The 26,225-nt window shown below is 40.4% G+C and overlaps 1 protein-coding gene and 1 long non-coding RNA gene across 3 annotated transcripts in view; one reads left to right on the top strand and one right to left on the bottom strand.

The window, feature by feature from the left end:
- Window positions 1-8,071, top strand: part of LOC135099844 (uncharacterized) — a 35,285-nt gene extending 27,214 nt beyond the window's left edge. Inside the window, exons 6-10 of one of the 2 annotated variants that reach the window (XM_064002446.1) lie at window positions 2,587-2,745; window positions 2,855-2,989; window positions 4,255-4,435; window positions 6,961-7,099; window positions 7,133-8,071. In XM_064002446.1, the coding sequence (XP_063858516.1) occupies window positions 2,587-2,745; window positions 2,855-2,989; window positions 4,255-4,435; window positions 6,961-7,094 (609 nt within the window). In that variant the 3' untranslated portion in view covers window positions 7,095-7,099; window positions 7,133-8,071. Of the gene's footprint in view, window positions 1-2,586; window positions 2,746-2,854; window positions 2,990-4,254; window positions 4,436-4,813; window positions 6,240-6,960; window positions 7,100-7,132 lie in introns of those variants that run through there. The other variant, XM_064002447.1, reaches the window with a different exon arrangement.
- LOC135099849 (uncharacterized) overlaps window positions 1-25,974 on the bottom strand; it is an 85,879-nt gene extending 59,905 nt beyond the window's left edge. The window contains exon 1 of the long non-coding RNA XR_010268401.1: window positions 25,011-25,974. This is a non-coding gene — a long non-coding RNA (uncharacterized LOC135099849). The remainder of the gene's footprint in view (window positions 1-25,010) is intronic.
- Window positions 25,975-26,225: the final 251 nt, after the last annotated feature.

Here is a 26,225-nt window from a genome sequence, read left to right as displayed (position 1 = left end):
CAGTGATGAGTGCGTCAAGGGACGAGAACGCACGTGGTGGCGTGCCTGGGGGCTAGGAGCAGTGAAGGCAGCCCAGAAATCCAAAAATTGCTCAGTACAGGCACAGAAAGCAGCTTGGTAGCAGATAGCACACTAAGAAGGCTCGGCCAAAACAGGAACAGACGTGATAAAAGCACGTGGGGTGGAGCTTAGGCAGTAACAAAAGGAGTCCGCTGGGACACAGGACACACACCAAAATAGTCACAGAAGGCAATGTGGGAGCATCGCTGCCATCAAATATGTGCTAAGGGGTTGAGCTAGCACATGTGGTAATGCCCAACTCCAGGAATAACAGCAAACACTATGTAAATTATCTCCCAGTTTAAAAACAAACTGCCAAGTACACAGTAAACCTATACGGCCCAGAGACCAGCCGCTGACTCGGGGTGCGCGTGACGCCACCTAAAGAGTTATCAAAAACAAAAGGGGAACGAGAAATGCTGTATATACAAATTGAATATATAAATGATAAATAATGGTAATAATGATAACAATAACAAGTGGAAAATACACTTATATATATATATATATATATATATATATATATATATATATATATATATATATATATATATATATATATATATATATATATATATATATATATATATATATATATATATATATATATATATATATATATATATATTATCATAAGATCACTCTCAATGCTCAATGCAAGACGTCTGTATAAAGGTTTCTGCTTTAGGGCTGGGCTGAGGCGCCCATACACATGTTCTTTGAGTGGAGTTTTTGATTCCCCTAACTGACCTCCATTATCCCGGTTGAGGCTGAATCAGCACACTATTACCTTCCCATCCTATTCACTACCATCCTCAACCCTCTCTCTCTCTCTCTCTCTCTCTCTCTCTCTCTCTCTCTCTCTCTCTCTTTCTCACATTCGGCACTAACAATATATATATATATATATATATATATATATATATATATATATATATATATATATATATATATATATATATATATATATATATATATATATATAACATTTAGACAAACATAACTTGATAATTCAGTCACAGCATGGCTTCACAAAGGGGAAGTCTTGCCTGACAAACTTGTTAAGTTTTTACAGTAAGGTGTACGAGGCAGTAGATAATGGTGATAGTTATGATATCTTATATCTGGACTTTAGTAAAGCATTTGACAAGGTACCCCATCAAAGGCTCCGGAGAAAGGTTAGGGCACACGGGATAGATGGGAAGGTGTTAGACTGGATAGGGTCATGGCTTAGTGACAGGCGACAGAGAGTTGTAATAAACGGCTCGAAATCCGAGTGGGATCATGTCATTAGTGGGGTGCCACAGGGATCAGTATTAGGGCCATTGTTATTTCTAATATATATATCAATGACTTGGATAGTGGAATTAGTACTGATGTTAGTAAATTTGTGGATGACACAAAGATAGGTAGATTAATTAGGTCAGGATCGGATGCCATCTCCTTGCAGGCAGATTTAGATAGAATGAATGAATGGACGGATAGATGGCAAATGCAATTTAATATCAACAAATGCAAAGTACTTAGCGTAGGTAGAGGAAATCCCACACAGTAGGTACACATTAAACAACCAAACTCTGGTAGGTACAGGGTACGAGAAAGATTTAGGAGTTATAGTTAGCTCTGAACTCCGTCTAGGGAAACAATGCATAGAAGCCAGAAACAGGGCAAATAGGGTACTAGGATTCATTTTTAGGAGTGTTAAAAGTAGAAAGCTGGAAGTAATATTAAAGTTATACTTGGCGCTGGTCAGACCTCATCTAGACTACGCTCTGCAGTTCTGGTCCCCACATTACAGGAAAGATATAGGTCTATTAGAATCAGTACAGAGGAGAATGACTAAAAGGATACAGGGGATGAGGAGTATCCCTTACGAGGCGAGGTTGAAGCTGTTAAATTTACATTCTTTAGAGAGATGCAGGTTAAGAGGGGACCTGATAGAAGTCTTTAAGTGGTATAATTGTTATAACAAAGGGATATGTAAGCAAAATTCTTAGGATCAGCAACCAGGGTAGAACAAGAAATAACGGGTTCAAGCTTGAAAAATTTAGGTTTAGGAAAGAGATAGGAAAAAATTGGTTCTCAAATAGAGTGGTAGATGAGTGGAACGGACTCAGTAATCATGTTGTTAGTGCTAGGACATTAGGGAGCTTTAAGAGAAGATTAGGCAACTTTATGGATGGGGATAATAGATGGAAATAGGTAGGTATATTTCATACAGGGACTGCCACGTGTAAGCCTGGTCGCTTCTTGCAGCTTCCCTTATTTGTTATGTTCTTATGTTCTTATATATATATATATATATATATATATATATATATATATATATATATATATATATATATATATATATATATATATATATATATATATATATATATATATATATATATATATATATATATATATATATATATATATATATCAATTCATACGTAAAACATTCTTTGGTAATAATAATATTTAGAAATCCGCTTTACATGCATTATGTCCTTGCCACTAGTCATGCCAGCCCATATCCCGTAGAAGCCGTTTGGAGGCAAGCGGCCAGCACCAAAAGCTGGGATGAAGATGGTGTGTCTTGACGACAAATTCAACATCCGACCAGGGAACTGCGTGGTATTCTCCTTTGGTGTGGGCAATGAGTGGTCCTTCGAGGATGAGTTTGATAAGTTTGGATGCAAAGTGAGTTGTTTTATCGATGGCACTGTCATATGATTAACCTCCCTTGCCATTCAGAAAATAAAATACAAAAAAAAAAAAACTCTTCTCTACCTTATTGCACTGCCCACAGGTGTATGCCTACGATCCCACCATGGGGAAGAAGGACCACCAGCGCTCCCCCAACATCAAGTTCTTTGCTACAGGCATCGGCAGCTTCAATGGCACAAGGAACGTCGGGATGGGGAAAAAATGGAGTATGCAAAATGTGAGGCGGTGGTTATACCGTGACTGTGGATTAAACATTCAACATACGTATATTTAGTGGATTACTTCTCATTCAGTCTACCAGTGCAATGTTGTATTTCTAGAAGCACACGATAACCTGACTGCTGTAATCTATGGGAGAGTGGTCAAATGGAAGCATTAAAATTTTGTCGTCGCCACTGGCTGAACTGAACCAGGAGCCATCTATCTGTTTATTTTTCGGTAAATGATCTAACCACCTCCCAAATGCTTATATTTAATATATTTTCCATGACTTACCCTAAGCTGATTTTCGAAAGTTTCAATATGAAAAATAATATTAATATCAAAGTAATAACCGTACAGGAAAAAATATGGAAGCAAATAAGCATTATTGACGCAACTTCATCATTAGGATTATCAACACACGCCACTAGAGACGTAGCTTGTGTCGACAGTCATATGGATATTTATTTCCATAATTTTTTTTGAATGGTTAATACTATTAGTGATATTAGTTTTCTTTTACTATTAATTTTTTTTTTTTTTTTTAATTAGCTTAGGATAAGGGCAATTGAGAGTCATAGAAAATATCTTAAATATAAAAATTTAAGGAAGTGGCAAAAATATTAAGTGAACTAATCAGCTGCCCGGCAGAAGAGGAAGGAGGCAAGGGTTTCTACATAGACCAGTTTAGCAGGCAGTGACTATAGTAAGTAACGTCGCCTAAGAGGTGACGTGATCTATGATTTAGTTGGATATCTGAAGAATTGGAGCAGCCGATATCTTCCTCCTGTGTCTGCTGTGATTTTTTCCATGCTCTCGCTGGCCTTAACCCTCAGAAGGTTTATGGACCTGATGGGGTCCCTGCAATTGTTTTCCAAAACTGTGCCTCCATGCTTGCACCTTGCCTTTCTCTCACCCCTATTCTGTCCACCTCTCTAATGCAAGAGTTAACCAGTATTTTCAATCATTCATTCCCTTCTGTGGTAAACTGTGGACCTCTCTGCCTGCTTTTCTATTTCTTCCTTCCTATGACTTAAACCCTTTCGTGAGGGAAGTTCCAAGACACTTATCCTCCGATTTTTGACGATCGTTTCTAATTGTATGGGAACTGGCACTTCAGTGTGCCATTTTCTTTTCTCCTTTTCTTCTTTTTCTTCTTTTTTCCCCTTAGCCAGTATCGTTCCTACGTTTTTTTTTTTTTTTTAATAAGAGTAACAAACTTTTTAAAGACAACACAGTAAATGAACTACCTGATATATGTAGCTTTCCTGTTGCCAACAGGTGGACCGCTTCGAGAACCTGGTGCGGCAGGCGGGCGAGGAGGGACGGCAGATCGACTATGTGAAGTTGGACGTAGAGCTTTCGGAGATCGACTTCCTGCAAGACATGCTGTTCAACTCGCCACACGTCCTGGCCAGGATTAAGCAGATAGCAATGGAAGTCCATGACGGGCCATTTAAAGGTCTGTTGTTGTGCCCTGGCTTCTAAGGCTTGCTCCTAATCTTTACTGTTAAACTTTATGATCTCTTTATGATTTCTTTTGTTTTTTCACCAGTCTCTTCTACATGGATATGTTCCAGGCGGGAATATATATATATATATATATATATATATATATATATATATATATATATATATATATATATATATATATATATATATATATATATATATATATATATATATATATATATATATATATATATATATATATATATATATATATATATATATATATATATATATATATATATATATATATATATATATATAATTTTTTTTTTTTTTTTTTTTTTTTTTTCACTCCACGTTCTATAACACCTTTCTTTTTTTTATGAAGTTGGGACACCGGCAAATGGCAAGAAAAAAAGTCCACTGAGTTGCCGGTCCCTGAACAAAGTCAACTGTGGTCGTCAGAAATGAAAGGATAAGTGTCTTGAAACCTCCCTCTTGAAAGAGTTCAAGTCATAGGAAGGAAAAAATACAGAAGCAGGAAGGGAATTACGGAGTTAACCAAAGAAATGGATGAATGATTGAGAATGCTTGCATTAAAGAGATGGATAGAATAGGGGTGAGAGAAAGAAGAAAGTCTTGTGTAACAAGGCCGCAGGAGGAGGGGAGGCATACAGTCAGCAAGACTAGGAGAGCAGTTAGCATGAAAATAGCGGTAGAAGACAGCTAAAGATGCAACATTGCGGCGTTGAGAAAGAGGCTAAAGACAGTCAGTTAGAGGAGAGGAGTTCATAAGACGAAAAGCTTTTTGATTCCACCCTGTCTAAAAGAGCAGTATGAGTGGAACCCGCCCATACATGTGAAGCATACTCCATACATGGACAGATAAGGGCCCCTTTATAGAGTTAGCAGCTGGGAGTGAGAGAAAAACTGGCGGAGACGTCTCAGAACGCCTAACTTCATAGAAGCTGTTGTAGCTAGAGATGAGATGTGAAGTTTACAGTTAAGATTATAAATAAAGGACAGATCGAGGATGTTTAGTGTAAAAGAGGGGGACAGTTGAGTGTCACTGAAGAAGAGGGGATAGTTATCTGGAAGGCTGTGTCGAGTTGATAGATGGGGGAATTGAGTTTTTGAGACATTGAACAATGCTAAGATTGTTCTGGCCCGATCAGAAATTTTAGAGAGATCAGAAGTCAGACGTCCAGTGGCTTCCTTGCATGAACTGTTTACTTCTTGAAGGGTTGGACATCAACGAAAAGCCGTGGAAAAGTGCAGGGTGGTATCATCAGCGTAGGAGTGTACAGGACAAGAAGTTTGGTCTAGAAGATCATTGATGAAAAATAGGAAGAGAGTGGGTGTCAGGACAGAACTCTGAGGAACATCATTGTTAATAGACTTAGGAGAAGAACAGTGATTGTCTACCACAGCAGCAACAGAACAGTGAGAAAGGAAACTTGAGGTGAAGTTACAGCGAGAAGGATAGAAGTCATAGGAGGGTAGTTTGAAAATCAAAACTTTGTGCCAGACTCTAGCAAAAGTTTTTGATATGTCTAAAGCAACAGCAAAAGTTTCACCAAAATTCCCTAAAAGGGGATGACCAAGACTAACTAAGGAAAGCCTGAGGATCACCAGTAGAACGGCCTCGACGGAACCCATACTGGCGATCAGATAGGAGGTTGTGAAGTGATAAGATGTTGTCTCTCAGACGAGATTATACTCTACAACGTTACTGTGTGAGGATTATATTGATATATAAAACTTGAACCTAAACTAATGGAATAAATGCATATACGAATAAATGAATAACATATGAGTTACTTTGGTTGACCAACCACTTTGCCTCGCTCTAAGCTCTACTCACAACCATTAGAGTTATGATAACCATCTTGGCTCGACTTCTCTCTTGAATTCTTAAAAAGGTTTCGTCTTCTTTATATATCTTCTTATCTTGAAGCTTCTTTCTTATTATTAGTTCTTCTCCTTACGTATTCTTGAGACTTCTTTCTACCTATAACTTCTTGTCTTCATCTTATAACCTCTTGTCTTCTTTAAAACTACTCGTCTTCTTGATGGAGTTGTATGCTAACGTACCCTGGAAATGTGTCTTCTGCTGCTGGAGGACTGAGCATTGCAGCTGTAAGAGGAAGATCTGGTGTCTATGGGATCAGGACCTGAGGATCCTCCACGCTTTTCCCGATGCGGGAGTAGTTTTAGGGGGCGTATCCTCATTATTGTTGGTCTAGCAGCACCGGTTGTTTATAGTTACCTATCGCTCTGGGTCCTCATTATCGTCAGGGACTATGAGGGTGTGCCAGAAGAGACCGCTCACTTCCTGTGTCTTCTGTTGTCTCCTCGGCTGTCTCAGGTAACGTGCTTGTTTGGCTTGCTTGCGATGGGTGCCTCCAACACTGCTTTGGGTTTTGCTTTCCTTCCTATAAATTTTCTTCTTATTATAGTGGTCCACTTCTCTAGAAAATTTCAACTTAGGTTACCATGTGCTTCATTCATGTTAGTAAATTCTTCTTCTGACAGGTGACTTGAGCCAGACGAGTCGGCACCAGGTGTTCTGGCCATACTTCATGCTGATGAGGTGTGCCGGATTCAGGCTGGTCCACACACGGGAAACGTGGGGTTGGCGCGAGGTGGTGTGGGTGAGGAACTACTGAGGCCAGCGAGGGAGAACTGCTGCGTCTCTATTCGCATGTAATGAGCAATGTCGCGTATACTTAGGTTACATTACTGGTTCATAACGGTAACCGCTGCTTCTGTTGCCAAAGAAACCCACTTCACGTGTAGTTACGTGTTGTATATCCACTGAAGGATCGTGAAGTCCTTAACTTGGAGTTGTTCATATAACAATTGTCATGCGGTGGTTAAGGTTTAATTCCCGCTCATGTCAGTTGAATAGGTTTGTTGTTAAGTTAAATAGAGAAACATATGAATGTTGAAAAGTTCTGCAATTCTGTTCTTCACCTTCTTAATGGAAATGAAATATACAACATTGACCTGTGTGTGTGTGTGTGTGTGTGTGTGATTCACCGTGGTCTTTTCCCTCAACGCGGGCTGAACGAGATCGCTAGCTTCAACGAGAGTAATAATGGATTTGTAAAAAGATCACAGACGAGGCCATTTCGGAAAATGTCCAGATATTTAAGTCAATTTATAAAACTACCTCGTTCTTGGTCATCTTGGAAAATGAGGGGAAGAGAGAGAGAGAGAGAGAGAGAGAGAGAGAGAGAGAGAGAGAGAGAGAGAGAGAGAGAGAGAGATGGTGGGGTGGTTAACTTACGTGACTCATTAATTTTGGCGATAATGTTGGCGGACTTGTCAGGAGATCTGCAGAGACAGCACTGTGAGAGGCTGTGATGAAGTAGCAAGTTAACACTCACTCATCCCACTACCACCAATGTTGATAAACTCCGGCACTAACAAAATGTCACTTTCTTTTTTTTTTTATGTTTGCCTGTGTGTCGTCTTTTGGTTACTGTTTTGTTTTCTAGTCTTGTTCCTTTTGTGATTTGATATTTTAAGATTTTTGTCTTTGTACTTAATTTTTATCTTAATTTTTAGCATTTTTTTTTTTTTTCTTTTTAGCCTGATGCCTTCTGTGAAGGTGAAACGTTGCAATAAATGAAGAAGGTAGTCTGATGTATCCCTGCTTACCCTCATATATATATATATATATATATATATATATATATATATATATATATATATATATATATATATATATATATATATATATATATATATATATATGCACACACACACACACACACACAAACACACAAACACAGAGAGAGAGAGAGAGAGAGAGAGAGAGAGAGAGAGAGAGAGAGAGAGAGAGAGAGAGAGAGAGAGAGAGAGAGAGAGAGAGAGAATATAAAACGATATCTCTCACTCTGGTTCAAGTGCACTGGTAACTTGGAGGGGGAGGGGAGAGGGGGGATTGTCTCCCATCTGCCAGTGATAGCAAGCATCAACAGGCCGCTGACACTAAACACTCTCTTCGCCCCCATACGTCAAAATCTTCCGCCCCTCGACCTCCTTTCCTCCCAGCCCTTAATTAACTCATTTCTCAGTAGACGAGCGAAACGTCGTCAATAGCTTGAAAAAATTTCAAATCAAAACACTAAACTGAACAACTGCTAAGCTCCTATTCATGCTGTACAGGGAGTTTCGCCGCCTCCTCTTCACCATTATTGTCCCTCAGACAAAGAAAAGACTTCTCTGCGTGCTAAACATCTTGTCTCCTTCACCCCTCAAGTCAGGAAACCAACCAGTCTGCATCAGCTACGGCCCCTAGCTATCGCACCATCCCCAGCCTCACTTGTGAAGGTTGTGTTGAGTGGGCTCACGATGCCACAGCCCCACTGTTACCGCCGAGCGGGTGAAAGTTGTTTTTGTTGCACAAGCGAGGTTGTTAATGAAAAAAGAAAGGACCTGGAGGTCAGAGCGATGACCAAGACGAGGCCAAAGTCAGCCAATTTCTTGTACGGTCGGTGTTGAGGTAGTGTTGATGTAAGGAGATGAAGGATGCTTATTATGACATGAGGCTAAGATGAGGCCGGCCTTATCTCCGTCGCTAATGGATAACGATGGACAGGGTAGGAACCCAGGCAGTAACTGAGGACGATAGGGACACTTTGCTGAGGACACTCGTGCAGGGAGGACGTGTGTTGCTGCAGAGACAGAAGTAGATAGACCTGCCTAGAACACCTGTCAGAAAGGGCGTGCGCGTTACTTAACGATTACCCCAAGACCCAAACACGTAAGTGTAACAACTGTCTGTGTAAGAATACATTATCCTATAAGTAACGTGCAGAATCATACCTGCATTACACAAATTATTCATATAGAATATTGTCTATGATCATTAATGTACGTCTTCAGGTTTTGACTAGATTCAATAAACGATTCGTGTCATCGTGTAGGTCTGAAACAACCTTCGCCTCCTGCTGGCGGTAATACCCCTTCTGAATCCACAGCAATTTGGCAACGTCATATCTTTCTCCACCACTCACTGTCTAATCACCCTACTGGACTGGTATGTTTACAAGCAATTAAAACAAAGCAAGATCACGGTAACTCACACTAATTGACTTAATAAACAGCAATCCTCTCGTTTATCACACCACAAGTGTGCAGAGAATAATCATCCTATGAATCCCGACCTCTCACTGGCTGCCGGGCTTCCTCACCAATCACCACCAAATTGTGTGTTATTGTTCTGCCGCATCTAATCCTCCTACTTTAGTGTCCAATCCTTTCCCAGGACATCAGAATGGGCTCCACTGTCCCCTTGTCCAAATTAATGACGCTATACAGACAGAGATCGTAGGTGGAAACGTTATGATGACTCCAGCAGTTCATCGGGTTTCAACACTGATGAACCAGACCTCACTCCACAACAAACTCCTTTATAATTTACCTACTTCACCAGACTAGAGATACCAAAATTGGCCTATGCTTTCCCTGCCTCATCGCCATCATTAACCACCATAAAGAGACTGCCTTGAAAGAGTTTGGAGTGTATATACACATATTTGAACTTATTTATGATTATCTGCAGTGTCTTGACACGAGTACAGCACAGCGACGCAGTGTCACGTGCCGGGCCTGTAGAACATCAAGCAGTACCGGGAGTACCTGCAAAACGCAGAGATCACCTGCAGTAACATGGTGAGTGCTAGGCTGCGGCTCATCCGCTGCTCTTGCGACACTTGCACACACTAGGCCAGGGAGACTGTTTTGCTCCTCTCTCTCTCTCTCTCTCTCTCTCTCTCTCTCTCTCTCTCTCTCTCTCTCTCTCTCTCTCTCTCTCTCTCTCTCTCTCTTTTCCAAGAAGCCCACACGCAGATTCCGTCTGACAACGCACCTCTCTCCTCCTCCTCCTCCTCCTCCTCCTCCTCCTCTTTTCCCTCCTCCCCCCAAAAAGTCGCCCCTTGACAATAATGATTCCGACAAAACTTATTCCAGGAAATTCAGTTGTTTTTCTTTATCTACGAAGGACACCGGCCAAGGGCAACAAAACTACAATGAAAAAAAAAAAAGGTTCCGTGAGGTGCAGGTCCCCGAACAGAGTCGAAAGCAGTAGTCAGCTTGAAAGCTTCCTCTTGAATGAGTTGAAGTCATAGCAAGGTGGAAATATAGAAGCAGGAAGGGAGTTCCAGAGTTTACCAGCAAAAAGGATGAATGATTGAGAATAATGGTTAACTCTTGCATTAGAGAGGTAGGCAGAATAAGGATGAGAGTGAGAAGAAAGTCCACAAAAAGCGAGGCCACAAAAAGAGGGAGGAATGCAGTAAACAAAATTAGAAGAGCAGTTAGCATGAAAATAACGGTAGAAGATAGCAAGAGATGCAACAGTGCGGCAATGAGAGAAGCTGAAGACAATCAGAGGAGAGGAATTAATAAGACGAGAAGCTTTTGATTCCACCCTGTCTAAAAGAGAGGTATGAATGGAACGGCCCTCATACATGGACAGATAAGGCTACTGTAAAGAAATAGCACCTGGGAGGTGAGAAAAACAGGAGGAAACAACTTAGAACACCTAATTTCACAGAAGCTGTTTTAGCTAGAGATGAGGTGTGAAGTTTGCAGTTTAGATCATAAGTAAAAGACAGGCCGAGGATGTTCCCTGTAATGGAGGAGGACAGCTGAGTGTCACTGAGGAAGAGGAGATAGTTGTCTGGAAGGTTGTGTCGAGTTGATAGATGGAGGAATTGAGTTTTTGAGGCACTGGACAATACTAAGTTTGCTCTGTTTCAATCAAAAATTTTAGAAAGATCAGAAATCAGGCGTTCTGTGGCTTCGTGAACTGTTTATTTTCTGAAGGGTTGGACATCCACGAAAAGACCTTGAAAAGTGCAGGGTGGTATCATCAGTGTAGGAATGGACAGGACAAGAGGTCTGGTTTAGAAGAGTATTGATGAATAATAGGAAGAGTGGATGACACGACAGAACCCTGAGGAACACCACTGTTAATAGAATTAGGAAAAGAACAGTGACTGCCTACCACGGCAGCAATAGTACAGTCAGAAAGGAAACTTGAGATGAAGTTACAGAGAGAAGGATAGAAGCCGTAGGACGGTAGTTTGAAAACCAAAGATTTGTGCCAGACTCTATCAAAAGCGTTTGATATATCCAAGGCAACAGCAAAAGTTTCACCAAAATCTCTAAAAGAGAATGACCAAGACTCCTTAGGGAAAGCCAGAAGATCACCAGTAGAGTGACCTTGACGGAACTCATACTGCCGATTAGATAAAAGATTGTGAAGTGATAGATGTTTAAGAGTCTTCCTGTTAAGGATAGATTAAAAAAAACTTTAGATGGACAGGAAATCAAAGCAATAGGACGGTAGTTTGAGGGATTAGAGCGGTCACCCTTTTTAAGGAACAGGCTGAATGTAGGCAAACTACATTCCATCAAGAAGGAAAGGTAGATGTTGATTGATAGAGTTGAAAGAGCTTGACTAGGCAAGGTGCAAGCACGGATGCACAATCTTGGAGAACAATAGGAGGGATCCCATCAGGTCCATAAGCCTTCCGAAGGTTTAGGCCAGCGAGGGCATGGAAAACATCACTGCGAGGAATCTTAATGGTAACATGATGTAGTCAGAGGGTGGAGGAAAGGGAGAAACAAACCCTGAATCATCCAAGGTAGAGTTTGTTAGCAAAGGCTTAAATGAAGAGTTCAGCTTTAGAAACAGGTGAGATGGTAGTGATGCCATCAGGTTGAAATAAAAGAGAGAAAGATGAAGAAGCAAAGTTATTGGATATGTTTTTGGCTAGGTGCCAGAAATCCAGAGAGAAGTTAGACTGAGAATACTGGTTAACTCTTGCATTAGAGTTTTTGACTAATTGGAGAACAGACTTGGCTTGATTCCGCGCAGAAATATAAAGTACATGAGATTCAGTTAATGGAAGGCTCAAGTACCTTTTGTGGGCCACCTCTCTATCATGTATAGCACGGGAACACACTGTGTTAAACCAAGGTTTGGCAGGTTTAGGTCGAGAGAAAGAGTGAGGAATGTACGCCTTCATGCCAGACACTATCACCTCTCTTATGCGCTCAGCACACAGAGACGTGTCTCTGACATGGAAGTAGTCATTCCAAGGAAAAGCAGCATAATACCTCCTCAGGTCACCCCCAGTTAGCAGACACAAAACTCCAGAGGGGACCTCTCCTCCTGGGGAGGGATTGGAGCAATAGGACAAGATACAGATATGAGATTGTGATTGGAGGAGCTCAACGGAGAAGATAGAGTAACAGCATAAGCAGAAAGACTGGAGGTTAGAAAAAGGTCAAGAATGTAGGGCATATCTCCAAGAGGGTCAGGAATACGAGTAGGGTATTACACCAGTTGCTCTAGGTCGTGGAGGATGGCAAAGTTAACGGCTAGTTCGCCAGGATGGTTAGTGAAGGGAGAAAAAAGCAAAAGCTGGTGGTGAACATTGAAGTCTGCAACAATGGAGATCTCAGCAAAAGGGAAGAGAGTCAGAATGTGCTCCACTTTAGAAGTTAAGTAGTCAAAGAATTTCTTATAGTCAGAGGAGTTAGGTGAGAGGTATATGGCAAAGATAAATTTAGTTTGAGTATGACTATGTAGCCGTAGCCAGATGGTGGAAAACTCGGAAGATTCAAGAGCGTGGGCATGAGACCAGGTTAAGTCAATGAGCACATAGATGTAACATCCAGTTTTGGATTGAAAATGAGGATAGAGAAAGCAGGAGGGAACAGAAAAGGGGCTATTGTTAGTTACCTCCGACACCTCTGAGTTTCAGTGAGGAAAAGAAGATGAGGTTTAGTAGGGGAGAGTTGGGGTTCTACAGATTGAAAATTAAATCTAAGACCGCGAATGTTGCAGAATTTAATGAAGAAAATGTTGAGAGGGTATCAAGACACCTAGGGACGATACCAGAAGACCAGTCAGACCTGGGGACATTTGTGGTCCCCTCCCAGATGGGGCCTCCATGGCTGGTGTAGGAGTCGCCATATTAATTTTGAATTTTGAGTGAAGTGTGTGTGTGTGTGTGTGTGTGTGTGTGTGTGTGTGTGTGTGTGTGTGTGTGTGTGTGTGTGTGTGTGTGTGTAATTAAGTGCATGTAATTTTGTGTGAAGGAAGAGAGTTGTCTTTAGAGGGCAGGCTGTGACTGCCTCCTTGTGTTGTGAGCCACAAAGGGAAACGTTTAGTGAGGTCACAGATGAGTTAATCATAAGTTCACAGCACCCCGTTCGTCCAGTGCTTCAGACCTCACTGGGAGTAATTATCATTTTGCCGCCTCCTCCTGAAGGAAGAAGTGGTTTGATTTTACCTTTATTAGAGAAAATGGGAAATGACACTTGTAATTCTCTCTCTCTCTCTCTCTCTCTCTCTCTCTCTCTATCACACAGACTTAGTTCGAGGGCAAGCCGCCTACCTCTGGTGATGGTAAGAAGTTAGTGTGTCTGGTGACGGCAAGAAGTTCGTGTGTCTTAACAAGAGGTTCATCTTCAAGTGTGGAAACTGCCTCGTCTTCTCCTTGAGCGTCAACAATGAGTGGTTCTTCGAGGATGACTTTCACAAGTTCGGATGCTAGGTGAGTGGCTGATGCATCTAATCATGTTGACACTGATTTATTCATTTATCCGAAATGATCCTCTTGCAGCTTATTGCTCCCTCACTGGCTTCCTTGGCCCACCTGGTTGTTTTCCCCTAATTAGCCTTATGAGCAGCTAAATCATATAATTAAGTTGCACAACACACACACACACACACACACACACTTTGCGTAGTGTCAACACATCGCATAATGTATAGTGGTTCGCACGCTTGGAAAAGACCCGAGTTCCAGTCATGAGCGCTGCAAGGCAGATGGGCAAGCCTCTACTGTGTGGCCCTTCACCTAGCAACAAACAAGTATGGGATGTAAGCCGAGGGGTTGTGACCTCGCTGTTTCTGGTGTGTGGCGTGAGTCGTCTCAGTACTACCCAAAGATCGGTCGCTATTATCTCTGAGCTTTCTGTAGGGAACGACGAGCAGATGTGTAAGTGAATAATACACCTCCTGGCTCTCCACCCCCACCCCTTACGACGCTATGACCCCACCACCTACGACCCAACCATGGGCAAAGAAGACCACCAGCATTCCCTAATGTCAAGTTCTACGCCATGGGCATCGCCAACTACCAGGGCACCAAAAAAAATCAGCATGGGAAAGAACTGGGAAACAAGGAAAGTAAGGATCATTAGTAGTATAGCAGCAGTGGCAGTAGCAGTAGTAGTAGTAGTAGTAGTAGTAGTAGTAGTAGTAGTAGTAGTAGTAGTAGTAGTGAAGGGTTGTGAATATCCTGTACTCTCAACAGCTCTATATAACTCTGTTGTGGCCTTGGTCATGTTCCTCACCATGTAATTCATTAATGGAAACATAATGCAATATATGAGAGATGTGGGGGAGGCAGTGACGAGCTCACATATCTTAAGACCACATGAACTCTCATAAGACGATTTTCAAAGGCCACAGAGATGAACAGTAGAATTATAAAGACACTCTTGATGAGGCATTCCTGACGGACATGGGCATGACTATAAAAAATTATTACAATTTTATTTTGATTATGGTCTGGAATACTTTTTTTGATTGTGATTAAATTATGATTACTTTAGTTTTGTTATTTTTTATCATGAGTTTTTCTTTTTTGTGCATGATTAGGATTAGATTATGATTATAATCACATTTTGCTGTGATTATTTATAAAAAGATAATGATTAGCAATGATCAAGTATAATGCCTAAATAGCTAGCAAACTACATCTATTAGGTGCACTGTTCCATATTTGAGCACAGTAATATAACCGTGTAAATCACTTACTATCTAATGGTATTAAAATCATACATTGTGTGTAAGAGATTTTATTTGTTTTTTTTTTTTTTTTTTTTTTGCTTTACAGCACGTAATGCATTACTTCTATGAATTTATTTCAGATCATGGTCAAAGGCTTTCACAGCAATTATAAAAACAAAGTACTTCTCTTTAAAAATATAGAATTTGTTATACACATGATTTCTTATAAGCTAGATTATTTCTCATGTAATGTCTAATTTACCATGTGTTGGTTACACTTGATAAACATCAACTCCTCAAAGCGAACATCGGTCATTCTGCATCGTTCAGGACGAAAGACATTCCCAGCAATAGAAAAAAGTCTCAACTGGAGCTGATGATGCTGGGATACACAGGTATCGGAGAGCCTGATTCTGTTCCCAGAAGAGAAGGGGATCACTGTCATCCTCTGTTCTTGGCTGACTCGGGTAGGATTCTGCTTGGGATAAGGTTGATGTCAATGTACAGAGGGAAGAGCTTGTTGATGCTGATGGTGTCATGAATCTGAACAGCATGCACTTCTTTGTAGGCCTCCTTATTTTGCTAAGGGGAAGCTTTTTCTTCAGTGGTAGTAGGCATAATTTCAACTACTTTAGACTTCAGTTGGGGTTTCATGAACATGACTTCTTCTGGTGAGCACCAGTCCATCTTAAAGCGTGGATCTAAGAGTGAAGCCAGCTGAAACACCTCCATGTCTTCACAGATCTTCAATCTTTTCTTGAGCTTTTGAGAGTAGTAATCATCTTTGACTTGTATGTTTGTGGCAGTTGTTCAAGCTCGGCTTTCAGTCCACGAATGCATGGAATTACTTTGTTTGACTTTACAACATTCTCTCCCTGACACTCTAGAGTTGCAACTTCAAATGGTGTCAAGTTTGGCTGGATCACTATTCAGAAGGGAGCGAAGCATCTTGTTACTGCTGTTCGTTCCATCGGGGTGCATTTTTGGTCTGCATTCACCTTCGAGAATGTCAGATGCCAGTGGAGAATGACGAATGTGTGATACTAGACGTGAGGCTTTTCCAATGACTCATGATACAGGCCCTGCTTCTTCGCACGTGCCAGCAGAGTGAGCATGTTCAAACGTGTTGTTTGCCTTACATAGCCACCAGCATATGCATGTACAAACGTGTTGGGTGATGCAGTACTAAACATAAACACACACACACACACACACTCACACACACTGATAGACAGTTCCACGATTGATGCACACATTCCAGTGATTACACATGCAACATGTTTCAAATGTAACCCTGTGGTTGTGCACTCCCACACCAGCCTGGCAGCAATCAATTTGTACCAGTACTGCATTTCAAGTCTGCTGAAACATGTATAGGCTTTGTATGTATTTGAATGATGCTCATATATCATAGGCGACAATCAAGTAAAAACATGAGATGGTGTTAATCTTTCAAAACATACTTGGACATGAAAGCGAAGTGCTTCATGGAAACTACAAGGAAATAATCACAATAATCCCATTTTATTCATTGATTATTATCAATAAAAATATGATGATGATTTGATTATGATTACACGAGTTATCTACTTTTTATTATGATTTGATTATGATTACGTAATCAGAGCCATTTGTTATGATTTTTTATTAGTAATCATAATCATGCCCATGTCTGATTCCTAATTAAGGTTCCTCTTCTTACCAGATCAAATATAGTTAATGGACGCTCCAGTGGTTAGAATTTTTTTTTCCTTTATTGTATCCTTATGTTAGTGCAGGATGTATTATTTGAAGCAACTGCATCCTCATTTCCTTCGCATCCTTACTGTACTGTAAACTGTATGCTTGTCTCATCTGTAGGGGAAGCTACTGAGCTGTTCAGTGGAGAGTGCTGCATGACTCTTTAGATAAATGGTGATTATTTAACAAGGATTTCGCATCACCAGAGAGAGAGAGAGAGAAAGAGAGAGAGAGAGAGAGAGAGAGAGAGAGAGAGAGAGAGAGAGAGAGAGAGAGAGAGAGAGAGAGAGAGAGAGAGAGCAAAGCATCTCAAAATATTAACCCTGGGTCTTGCTCTTCCCGAATTAAATTAACTTTGACATCACAAACTTCCATTGCTGCCAACATGTGGACTACTTCGAGATCATGGTGTGGCAGGCAGGCGAGGAGGGATGCGAAATCGACTATGTGAAGTTGGACGTGGAGCTTTCCTGCAAGACATGCTGTTCAACTCTCCACACTTCCTGGCCAGGATCAGGTAGATAGCAATGGAGGTCCATGACGGGTTCTTTACACAAGATCTGTATTTTTTACCTTAGTACGTAATATTTATATTGTTCAAATTGCTGCTGGCAGTGCAGTAAACGACACTATTTGGCTCGAGGCTACAACACTCTGTAGGGTAGTGGGAGGACTTACGGAGGGCGAATGTCCAACAGGGTATTATACCTCGACCATATACAGGTTATTGTATGCTAACTTTTTTCCCTAGACGTGGTTGTCGATTCTTTCACAGCCGTGGGCGTTAAGTGTTGTTCTGAATATTTTCCTCGTCTGTGGGTCAGTAAAACAGACTGGCAACCTCAATAAGTGTGATATCTGGCGTTATGACTGTTGTGAAAAGGGTGCAGAAGTCACATGGGACCCTGTACACCAGTATTTGAGCCCTGCACTGAATCGACATAGGTGGTGGTTCAGGGAAGCTAGTCCAGGTGTGGTAGCTCTGTGAAGGGGCAGGGAATTGTGGTCGTAAAAACACGGAAAGATGTACTATAAGTACACCATGAAGAGCTTTCTCTCTCTCTCTCTCTCTCTCTCTCTCTCTCTCTCTCTCTCTCTCTCTCTCTCTCTCTCTCTCTCTCTCTCTCTCTCTCTCTCTCTCTCTCTCTCTCTCTCTCACTAGAAGCTGATAAGACTCTGGACAACCACCGAAACAGAGTCGCATCGTTTACTCCATACTATTCCAACCAAGACTGAATCTATTGTTTTTATTTTGTAGTTGTCACCAGAGGATCTCTGTAAGATGAAGTTGTCGTTGTTGTGTACCATACGTCTCCTTTAACACGACTAATACAGTATTTTTTTTTTTTTTTATAAGTTTGGAAATAGACGTTGGCCAAACAATTCAAATCGTAGAAAGGGCAAAAAAATGTATATACTCGTATAGATGAAACAAGCAGAGTTCCAGAGTTCACGAGTGAGAGGGATGAAAGCGTGAAAATACTGGCTGACTCGTTTATTAGTAAGGCGAACACGGGGACTGAGAGCTGATTAGAAAGTCTGATGTAAGTTTACCTACTAAAAAAACAACAGGACAGAGGAGGAGGAGGAGGAGGAGGAGGAGGAGGAATACAAAAGGAAAGAACAGACAGCAACAGCCCTGCTGGGCCTAACGAGGCTGTCTGTGTGTCTATTCTACCACTACCACTACAGATTCTAAGAGTTAGAGGATGGAGGACACTAGGAGGTCAAGGAAGGAAAAACAGGAGAGCATAGGGAGAAGGAAAGGCTAAGATGTGATAGGAAAGGATGAAAGAGAAATTATACTATTCACTGCAGTAACTAAAAAAAGAAAACGATTTTATGTAGGTGCAAAGTACGTTATATGAGGGGTTGCTGCGAGGTGATTGTCCAACCTTTGTTTAAAAGTTTCTATTGTATTACTATCGACAATATGTGCTGGGAGGAGAGCTCCAGACACTTACAATTCTATTGAAGAAATAATACTTAGCCTCGTCTGATCTGAAACCTGAAACGCTTACCTATAATCTTGTAACCATTATTTCTAATGGTGATGAAACTGTCAATGATGAGATAGTTGTTTACATTTACGTTATCAAAGCCCCGACACATCTTAAACAGTTCAATTAAGTCTCCTCGCATTCGCCGTTTCTCTAAACTGAACAAGATGAGTTCCCTCAGGCGCTCCTCATAAGGGTTGTTCCGCAGTCGTGGGATCAATTTGGTAACTCTTCTTTGGACTCTCTCCAGCTTGTCTATATCTTTCCTGTAATGGGGTGACCAGAACTGGACGCAGTACTTAAGTAGAGGTCGGACAAGTGTATTAAACAATGTGAGAATTACCCCTTCTGATTTGAATTCGAAAGTCCTACCAATAAACCCAACCCATTTATTTGCTGTTTTAACTACTTCCGAGCAGTGTTTACTTGACTTGAGGTCTGAGGTAATTATAACGCCCAAGTCCTTTTCCTCATTAACCTTGAGAAGCTCGGTACCGTTCATTAAGTAATCAGTGTGATCGTTATTATTACCAATGTGCAACACTTTACATTTATCTGCATTGAAGCTCATCTGCCACTTGTCTGACCAAGTGGCTAAGGGTCGAGATCAGATTGTAATTTTCTTTTATCCTCTGATGTGACTACTTTATTCATTATTTTTGTATCATCAGCGAACTTAGATACTTTACAGGTGAGGCGCTCATCGATATCATTAACGTAAATAAGGAAAAGAACAGGGCCGAACACAGATCCCTGTGGTACACCACTTAAAACTTCTCGCCAGTTTGAAAATTTACCATTTAAAACAACGCGCTGCTTTCTCTCAGACAGCCAGTCTACAAGCCAATTGAGAAGTTTTCCATTTATACCATGTGACTTCAATTTAGCTAGTAGCCGCTTATGGGGAACTTTGTCAAAAGCTTTTTGAAAATCTAGATACACTATATCTACTGCCTTTGTTTCGTCGTACATGGTGAAAACATCATAAAAGAAATCAAGCAGATTAGTTAGACAAGAACGTGTTTCGGAAGCCATGCTGCGAGTCATTGATTAAATCATTTTCCTCTAGAAAGTTCACTAAATTATTGCGAATTACTGTTTCCATTAGTTTACATACTACAGATGTAAGGCTGATAGGTCTGTAGTTACTTGGAAGTGAATTATCGCCTTTCTTTTCTATGGGGATAACGTAAGCTAACTTCCAATCCTTGGGAACCTTACCGCAGTTAAATGATTTGGTGAAAAGCAATGAAAGGGGCTTACAAATTTGAAATTTTGTTTCTCTCAAGACACGTGGTGCAATACCGTCTGGGCCGGGGGCTTTGTCATTTTTCATTTTATCAATCATTTTGATTATTTCGTCTTCATGAAAAACGCAGACACTTAAAGGGGTTATGTTGTGGAGCATAAGGAGTGGTTCGGGGATTGTATGAGTATTTTCCTCTGTAAAAATTGAAGCAAAATAGTCATTCAGTGTGTCCACGATCTGAGTTTCTCCGGTGACAAAATTACCGTTATCTAATGTAATTTGATTAATGTGAGAAGTAATTACTTTTTTTATTTCGAACGTAACTGTAAAATTCTTTGGGATTGGATTTAGCAATGCTTGCAATATACATTTCTAGATTTTTCTTACTCTATCTAATGAGCTTTTTTGATTCGCGTCGAAGTCTGTCATATTCTAGTTTATTGGCCTCATTCTGAGAGGACAAATATTTACGGTAGAAACAAATATTTACGGTACGGAGGAGGAGGAGGAGGAGGAGGGCGAGGGTGAAGGCGAAGAGGAGGAGGAGGAGGAGGAGGAGGAGGAGGGAGAAGAGGGCGAGGGAGAAGAGGAAGAAGAAGAAGAAGAAGAAGAAGAAGAAGAAGAAGAAGAAGAAGAAGAAGAAGAAGAAGAAGAAGAAGAAGAAGAAGAAGAAGAAGAAGAAGAAGAAGAAGAAGAAGAAGAAGAAGAAATTGAACAACAGCAGCAGCAGCAGTATCTGCAGCAGCAGCAGCAAGAACGAAGACAAGAAGAACAAAAAGAACAGGAACAAGAACGAGGAGGAGGAGGAGGAGGAGGAGGAGGAGGAGGAGGAGGAATACAATTAGCAAGTTAAGAAGACTAGCGAGCATGGAATTTCCTTAAAAAAATAAATAAATAAATAAATAAATAAAGGCACATTAACGTCGCTATTTGAGGCAACCGTTTTACCTACATCATCCCAGCTGCGTGGCCTCTGTGAGCACCGCATCACCTCCCGGAAAAGTACAGGAGACATCAGAAGAGCAACAAAAACGGCATGACAGAATTTGATTTATGGACGAAGAAATTAACTGGTTCATAAAAACATGAAAACATAAGAAAATAAGAAAACCTGCAAGAAATCTGGCCGCTGTGACAGAATTCGTGGTTTTGTGTTCCTTGTAACTTTAGCTAATTGTTTTCATTGAATTAGTATTATTATAGTACTAATGCATTATAGCAAGCTAATTCCCGGCACCTCATCGGTAACTTTGGGCTTGAGAAACCACAAAAGTAATAATAATAAGGAAATAAAAAGCAATAAGGCCTACAAATGGTACTCTCTGCATGAAACCTATTTCTTTATTTCCATATATAATCGGTTCAGCTGAGTTCATATCGTTAGCCTAATTCGGCTAGTTCAAGTTGTTGTTTTTTTTTTTTCCATGGCCACAGAAACGATTACTAGGAATCTCTCTCTCTCTCTCTCTCTCTCTCTCTCTCTCTCTCTCTCTCTCTCTCTCTCTCTCTCTCTCTCTCAGCCTGATCAGCAGTGCCAACTTTGATGGCTCGTATATCACTGGAGCGTTCGGTGCCCGTCGCCTCCGTGAAGCAAGCGCTCCCTCTTCGGCGCCACATGACCGCGATGATGCAGCGATCTCCTTCCACCCACCCTTTTTTTTTTTTTCTTCCTCAGTCAATCATTATCAATCTCTCTCTCTCTCTCTCTCTCTCTCTCTCTCTCTCTCTCTCTCTCTCTCTCTCTCTCTGAACAATATAAAAAATCTGATCAGTTTATGAGAGAGAGAGAGAGAGAGAGAGAGAGAGAGAGAGAGAGAGAGAGAGAGAGAGAGAGAGAGAGGAGAGAGAGAGAGATGGTATCAGAGAACATTTATATGTTGTAAATGTATATCGTAGTTGTGAGTTTCGTCTAAATAAAAAATTATGAAAAAAAAAGAAAAAAATGTAAATTTCACAGATGAAAACCTAATGAAAATAAAATAAAAAATGTTTGCAAATCTATATTGTCTTGCAATTGTATATTCTGGTTGTAAGTTTGGGGTATACATAAATTAAAGAAAAATATAAAAATCAAAATAAATAAATAATTAAAAAAAAAACAAAGAAGTTATAAAGAAATGTTTCTATGTTGTAATTGTAATTATAATTTTTAGTTTTGTTTGTGCTCAGTAAAACCGCGTAGATTTATTCATATGAAGCAGCAAATGCCATGCTTTCATTCGTGGCCAAACACTTAACGAGTTTCACCTCAGACTACCGAGAAATGAAGTGAACACCGCGAGACACTGAAACGTTCACGAACACAAGACCTGGTGATGAAAATGAACACAATCGAGTCGCCGAAACGTTAAAGACAGGAGAGGACGTTAATTTCATTCTATTAACAATAAAAGTAGTAATATCAACAACAACAACAACAACAATAATAATAATAATAATAATAATAATACAGTACGCAGTAGCAGTAGTAGTAGTAGTAGTAGTAGTAGTAGTAGTAGTAGCTTTCTCCTTCCTTTCCCTTGCCAGTACTTCAATTTGTCTCGCCACACAAGCCCTTTTATCACACATAACTCGGTGGAAGTAATGTGGCAAAATGATAAGCTTCAACGGCATTTCATTATACCACGGGCAATAATAGCCTTTGGTGAAATACGTGAGCTATCCGCTGGCTCTTTCACCATTAGGCTGGTAAGGTGGCAAAAACCTTCACACCCTTCCCTGTCCAGTGCCTGTAATGGGGCATACGTATGTCTTGCCGATGTGTAGATAAATCAGAGAGAGAGAGAGAGAGAGAGAGATCCAATCAGGTCAGTTTTGATGTTATTGGCACATTCAGCTCCTTGGCTTGACTTCTACCATATTTTGTTGTGACATGAAAAGCAAACACCTGATTGGTCTTATCCCTCGCCCCCCTTTTCCTCACTAAGGCAAAGAAGACGTTGCTCCCGAGCAAATAAATCTTAGAGGCAAAGACGTGCAAGTTTTAGACAGTCTTTGTTCAGAGCAAACGCATGAGATATATCTATCTTAATTCAATTATGTTTGGTCTGTAGGTAGAGATTTAAATTTACACCCTGTGAGGTGAACTGCTTGAAACACGCTAGATGAAGCCGAGCTCACTGCTGAATCACTCTCTCGACTGATTCACTGTTTTTAACAATGATTTCGAACAAAGTCTCCAAATGCAATTATAAAATATGTGTAAAATAGTGAGATGTTGTCAATTTACCCATTCCCCACTGCCTTTTGACCAGCCTCTCTTAGATTCTGTAAGCCAGTCACCAACCACCTTCAACCAATCATCACCTACTTTATAGCTAATAGTTATACCCTTCCTCTCAACCCCACGGAAGGAGCAAGATTCACTACTTTGTGAGACAAAGTATAATCATATTCCCAGTTAGTACTATATGCCATGCTAATGTGATAGGAGATAGGCATGGCTAATAATGATGAGAACATTCCCTAGTTGCTGTAAATCCTCTCCAAATTCAGCGCATTCATGTCACGATGTCGAATTGTTCTTGCATTGTTGTTGTTGTTTTTGTTGTGAATTATTCCATTACTAGCCATCATACTTCAGGTTTTTTTTTAAAGCCTATTCATAAGAACGTGCGATTATGCTCTCTCTCTCTCTCTCTCTCTCTCTCTCTCTCTCTCTCTCTCTCTCTCTCTCTCTCTCTCTCTCTCTCTGCTTTGAAATAAGGAATCTCTCCACAACATGTTCTTGTAAGGGGAGGGACATTTTCGATGTGTGGCTGGATGTTACACACCTTATGTTAGTGGAATATACGAGTACACTTCACAACTAGTTCTGGTCACTTCTAAGGTAAGACATCAGCTAACCTCTTCTAAGGTTGCAGTACGGATGAGGCTACCATCACGTACAGGCACCAAAGATCATACTTATTTCGTTTCGTTACAACAACAACAATAACTACTACTACTACTACTAAGGTATCTCGAAAATAATAGTACATAAAAAGATTTAATGGAGGGAGAGGAGAGGCTGTAGAAGAAAAGGCTTTCTTTATAATTTCTTATTACTTTCTTTTATTGGTAGCTATATGATTTTTCCCTCATAAACAAATTTAAGGACTCCTTCCCTTAATTAAATTTAATGTGAAATAAAAAGGAAGTGAAGGAAGCGATTGGCATTAATCTTGATTATTATTTGCTTTTATATGAGTTTACTTTAAGATCAAGCCTACATTTTCTGTCACCAGCACACTAAAAATGGCTAGAGGCAAAACTACGCTGGATTTCAACACTGCGTAGATGCTGTTGAGGGACATTACATATGCGGGTATAACAGCCAACACCGTTACCACTAAGATGAACAGTAGCAGGGCAGCTCCTCGACTATACTACACTTCCTGTGAATCACTTCCACCTCTCTGGTCTTCACTTATACGAGTTAAGTTTGTTTTCTGTTTTTGTGTTACGTCACTAGCTAACCACTCAATACTGTATTGTGAAGTTTCTCAGACCTTTAAGCCTAGTTGGAAAATGCAGCAGTGACTAGCGAGATATGTCACTGTGCATCACTTCCACCTCTCTGGTCCTCGTCAGTGAATTAAGCTCTGGTTTTGTGTTCCATTTGTCACCTGCCAACCCCCGTAGTGATACTGTGAAGTTCCTCAGATCTTTAGTTGGAAGATGCAGCAGTGGCCAATGAGGTAAAGATCTTCAAGATACGTGATCAAAGAAAACAATGTAAGAAACCCCGTAGATTTGTTAATATTTACAAATGAACCATCATTCTTACCTTTATACGAAACACATCCCACAGACTTCCCAGGGTTTTTGTAGATCCTGGATAATTACAGACTTCTTTGGGTCATCAACCACCTCCCTGCCTTGCCTTGGTATGTCTGACAGGCGACAAGAGTCTAAGCTTACATGTTTGCCTTCTTTCCACATTCAGTGACATTAAGAAACTGCGGCATTCATGGCTACTGTTGCACTCACATGGGTTGCTAGCACTCACAGATATCTTTGGGTAATCAACCACCTCCCAACCTTGTCTTGACAATGTCCGGCAGGCGAGAGAAGGCTAAAGTTAGGCGTTTGTCTATCGTACTTCCACACCCAATGATACAACGAAACTGCGGCATTGCTGGCCATTGCTACATTAACACAGGTTGCCAGCACCTCGTTAACACCTCAAAAATAAGATTATAACCAATAAAAATCCCTCTTCACCCGTCACAGTTCCCCACAACACAACGCAAGCCCACACTGCACCGCGCAGGTGGATGATGGATTTAATTAACACTTCTTCATTCATAGGAAATCCATCGTTATAGGTCGTAATTTATCAAATCAAATTAAAGATGTTTCCTTGCAGATGAAAATATTAAGAACACACGAATATTTTTATGGTTTGTTTTTGCATGATCACTTTTTTCTCTCTCCATTTGTTTATGGTACCCGGCGAAAACACTAATTATCTTTATCATCGTTATTATTATTATTATTATTATTATTATTATTATTATTGTTGTTGTTGTTGTTGTTGTTGTTGTTGTTGCTGCTGCTGCTGCTGCTGTCATATAAAAATAATATGAAAGTTGCAGTCATGAATACATGCTGCATATGATAAGCACACGTCAACGGTGAATTCTGGGCCATACAAGCCTCATCCAGACAACCATACATACATCACGACCTTACAGTAGTTACACATAGGTATACGATAAGAAAGAAGCAGTAAGTATATTCGATAAAGTTAACCAAGGGAAACGAAATTTAAGTGACAAACATGAAATTTGTTAAGCTAGAGCAAAACAACAAAACGAAAACATTTAAATTAATATTTTCCCTTCTTATTTATTCATTTATTTGATTTCATTTTATTTTCACTTTCATATTTCAAGTGTCTGCAGTGGTACTAGATACGACAACATATACAGAATTGACAATGAGAGATACAGTACTGACAATAACTCTCTCTCTCTCTCTCTCTCTCTCTCTCTCTTGA

This window comes from Scylla paramamosain, chromosome 4 (assembly GCF_035594125.1).
Source record: "Scylla paramamosain isolate STU-SP2022 chromosome 4, ASM3559412v1, whole genome shotgun sequence".
Classification (NCBI taxonomy): Eukaryota; Metazoa; Arthropoda; class Malacostraca; order Decapoda; family Portunidae; genus Scylla; species Scylla paramamosain.
This window is presented reverse-complemented; position numbering and strand designations above follow the sequence as displayed.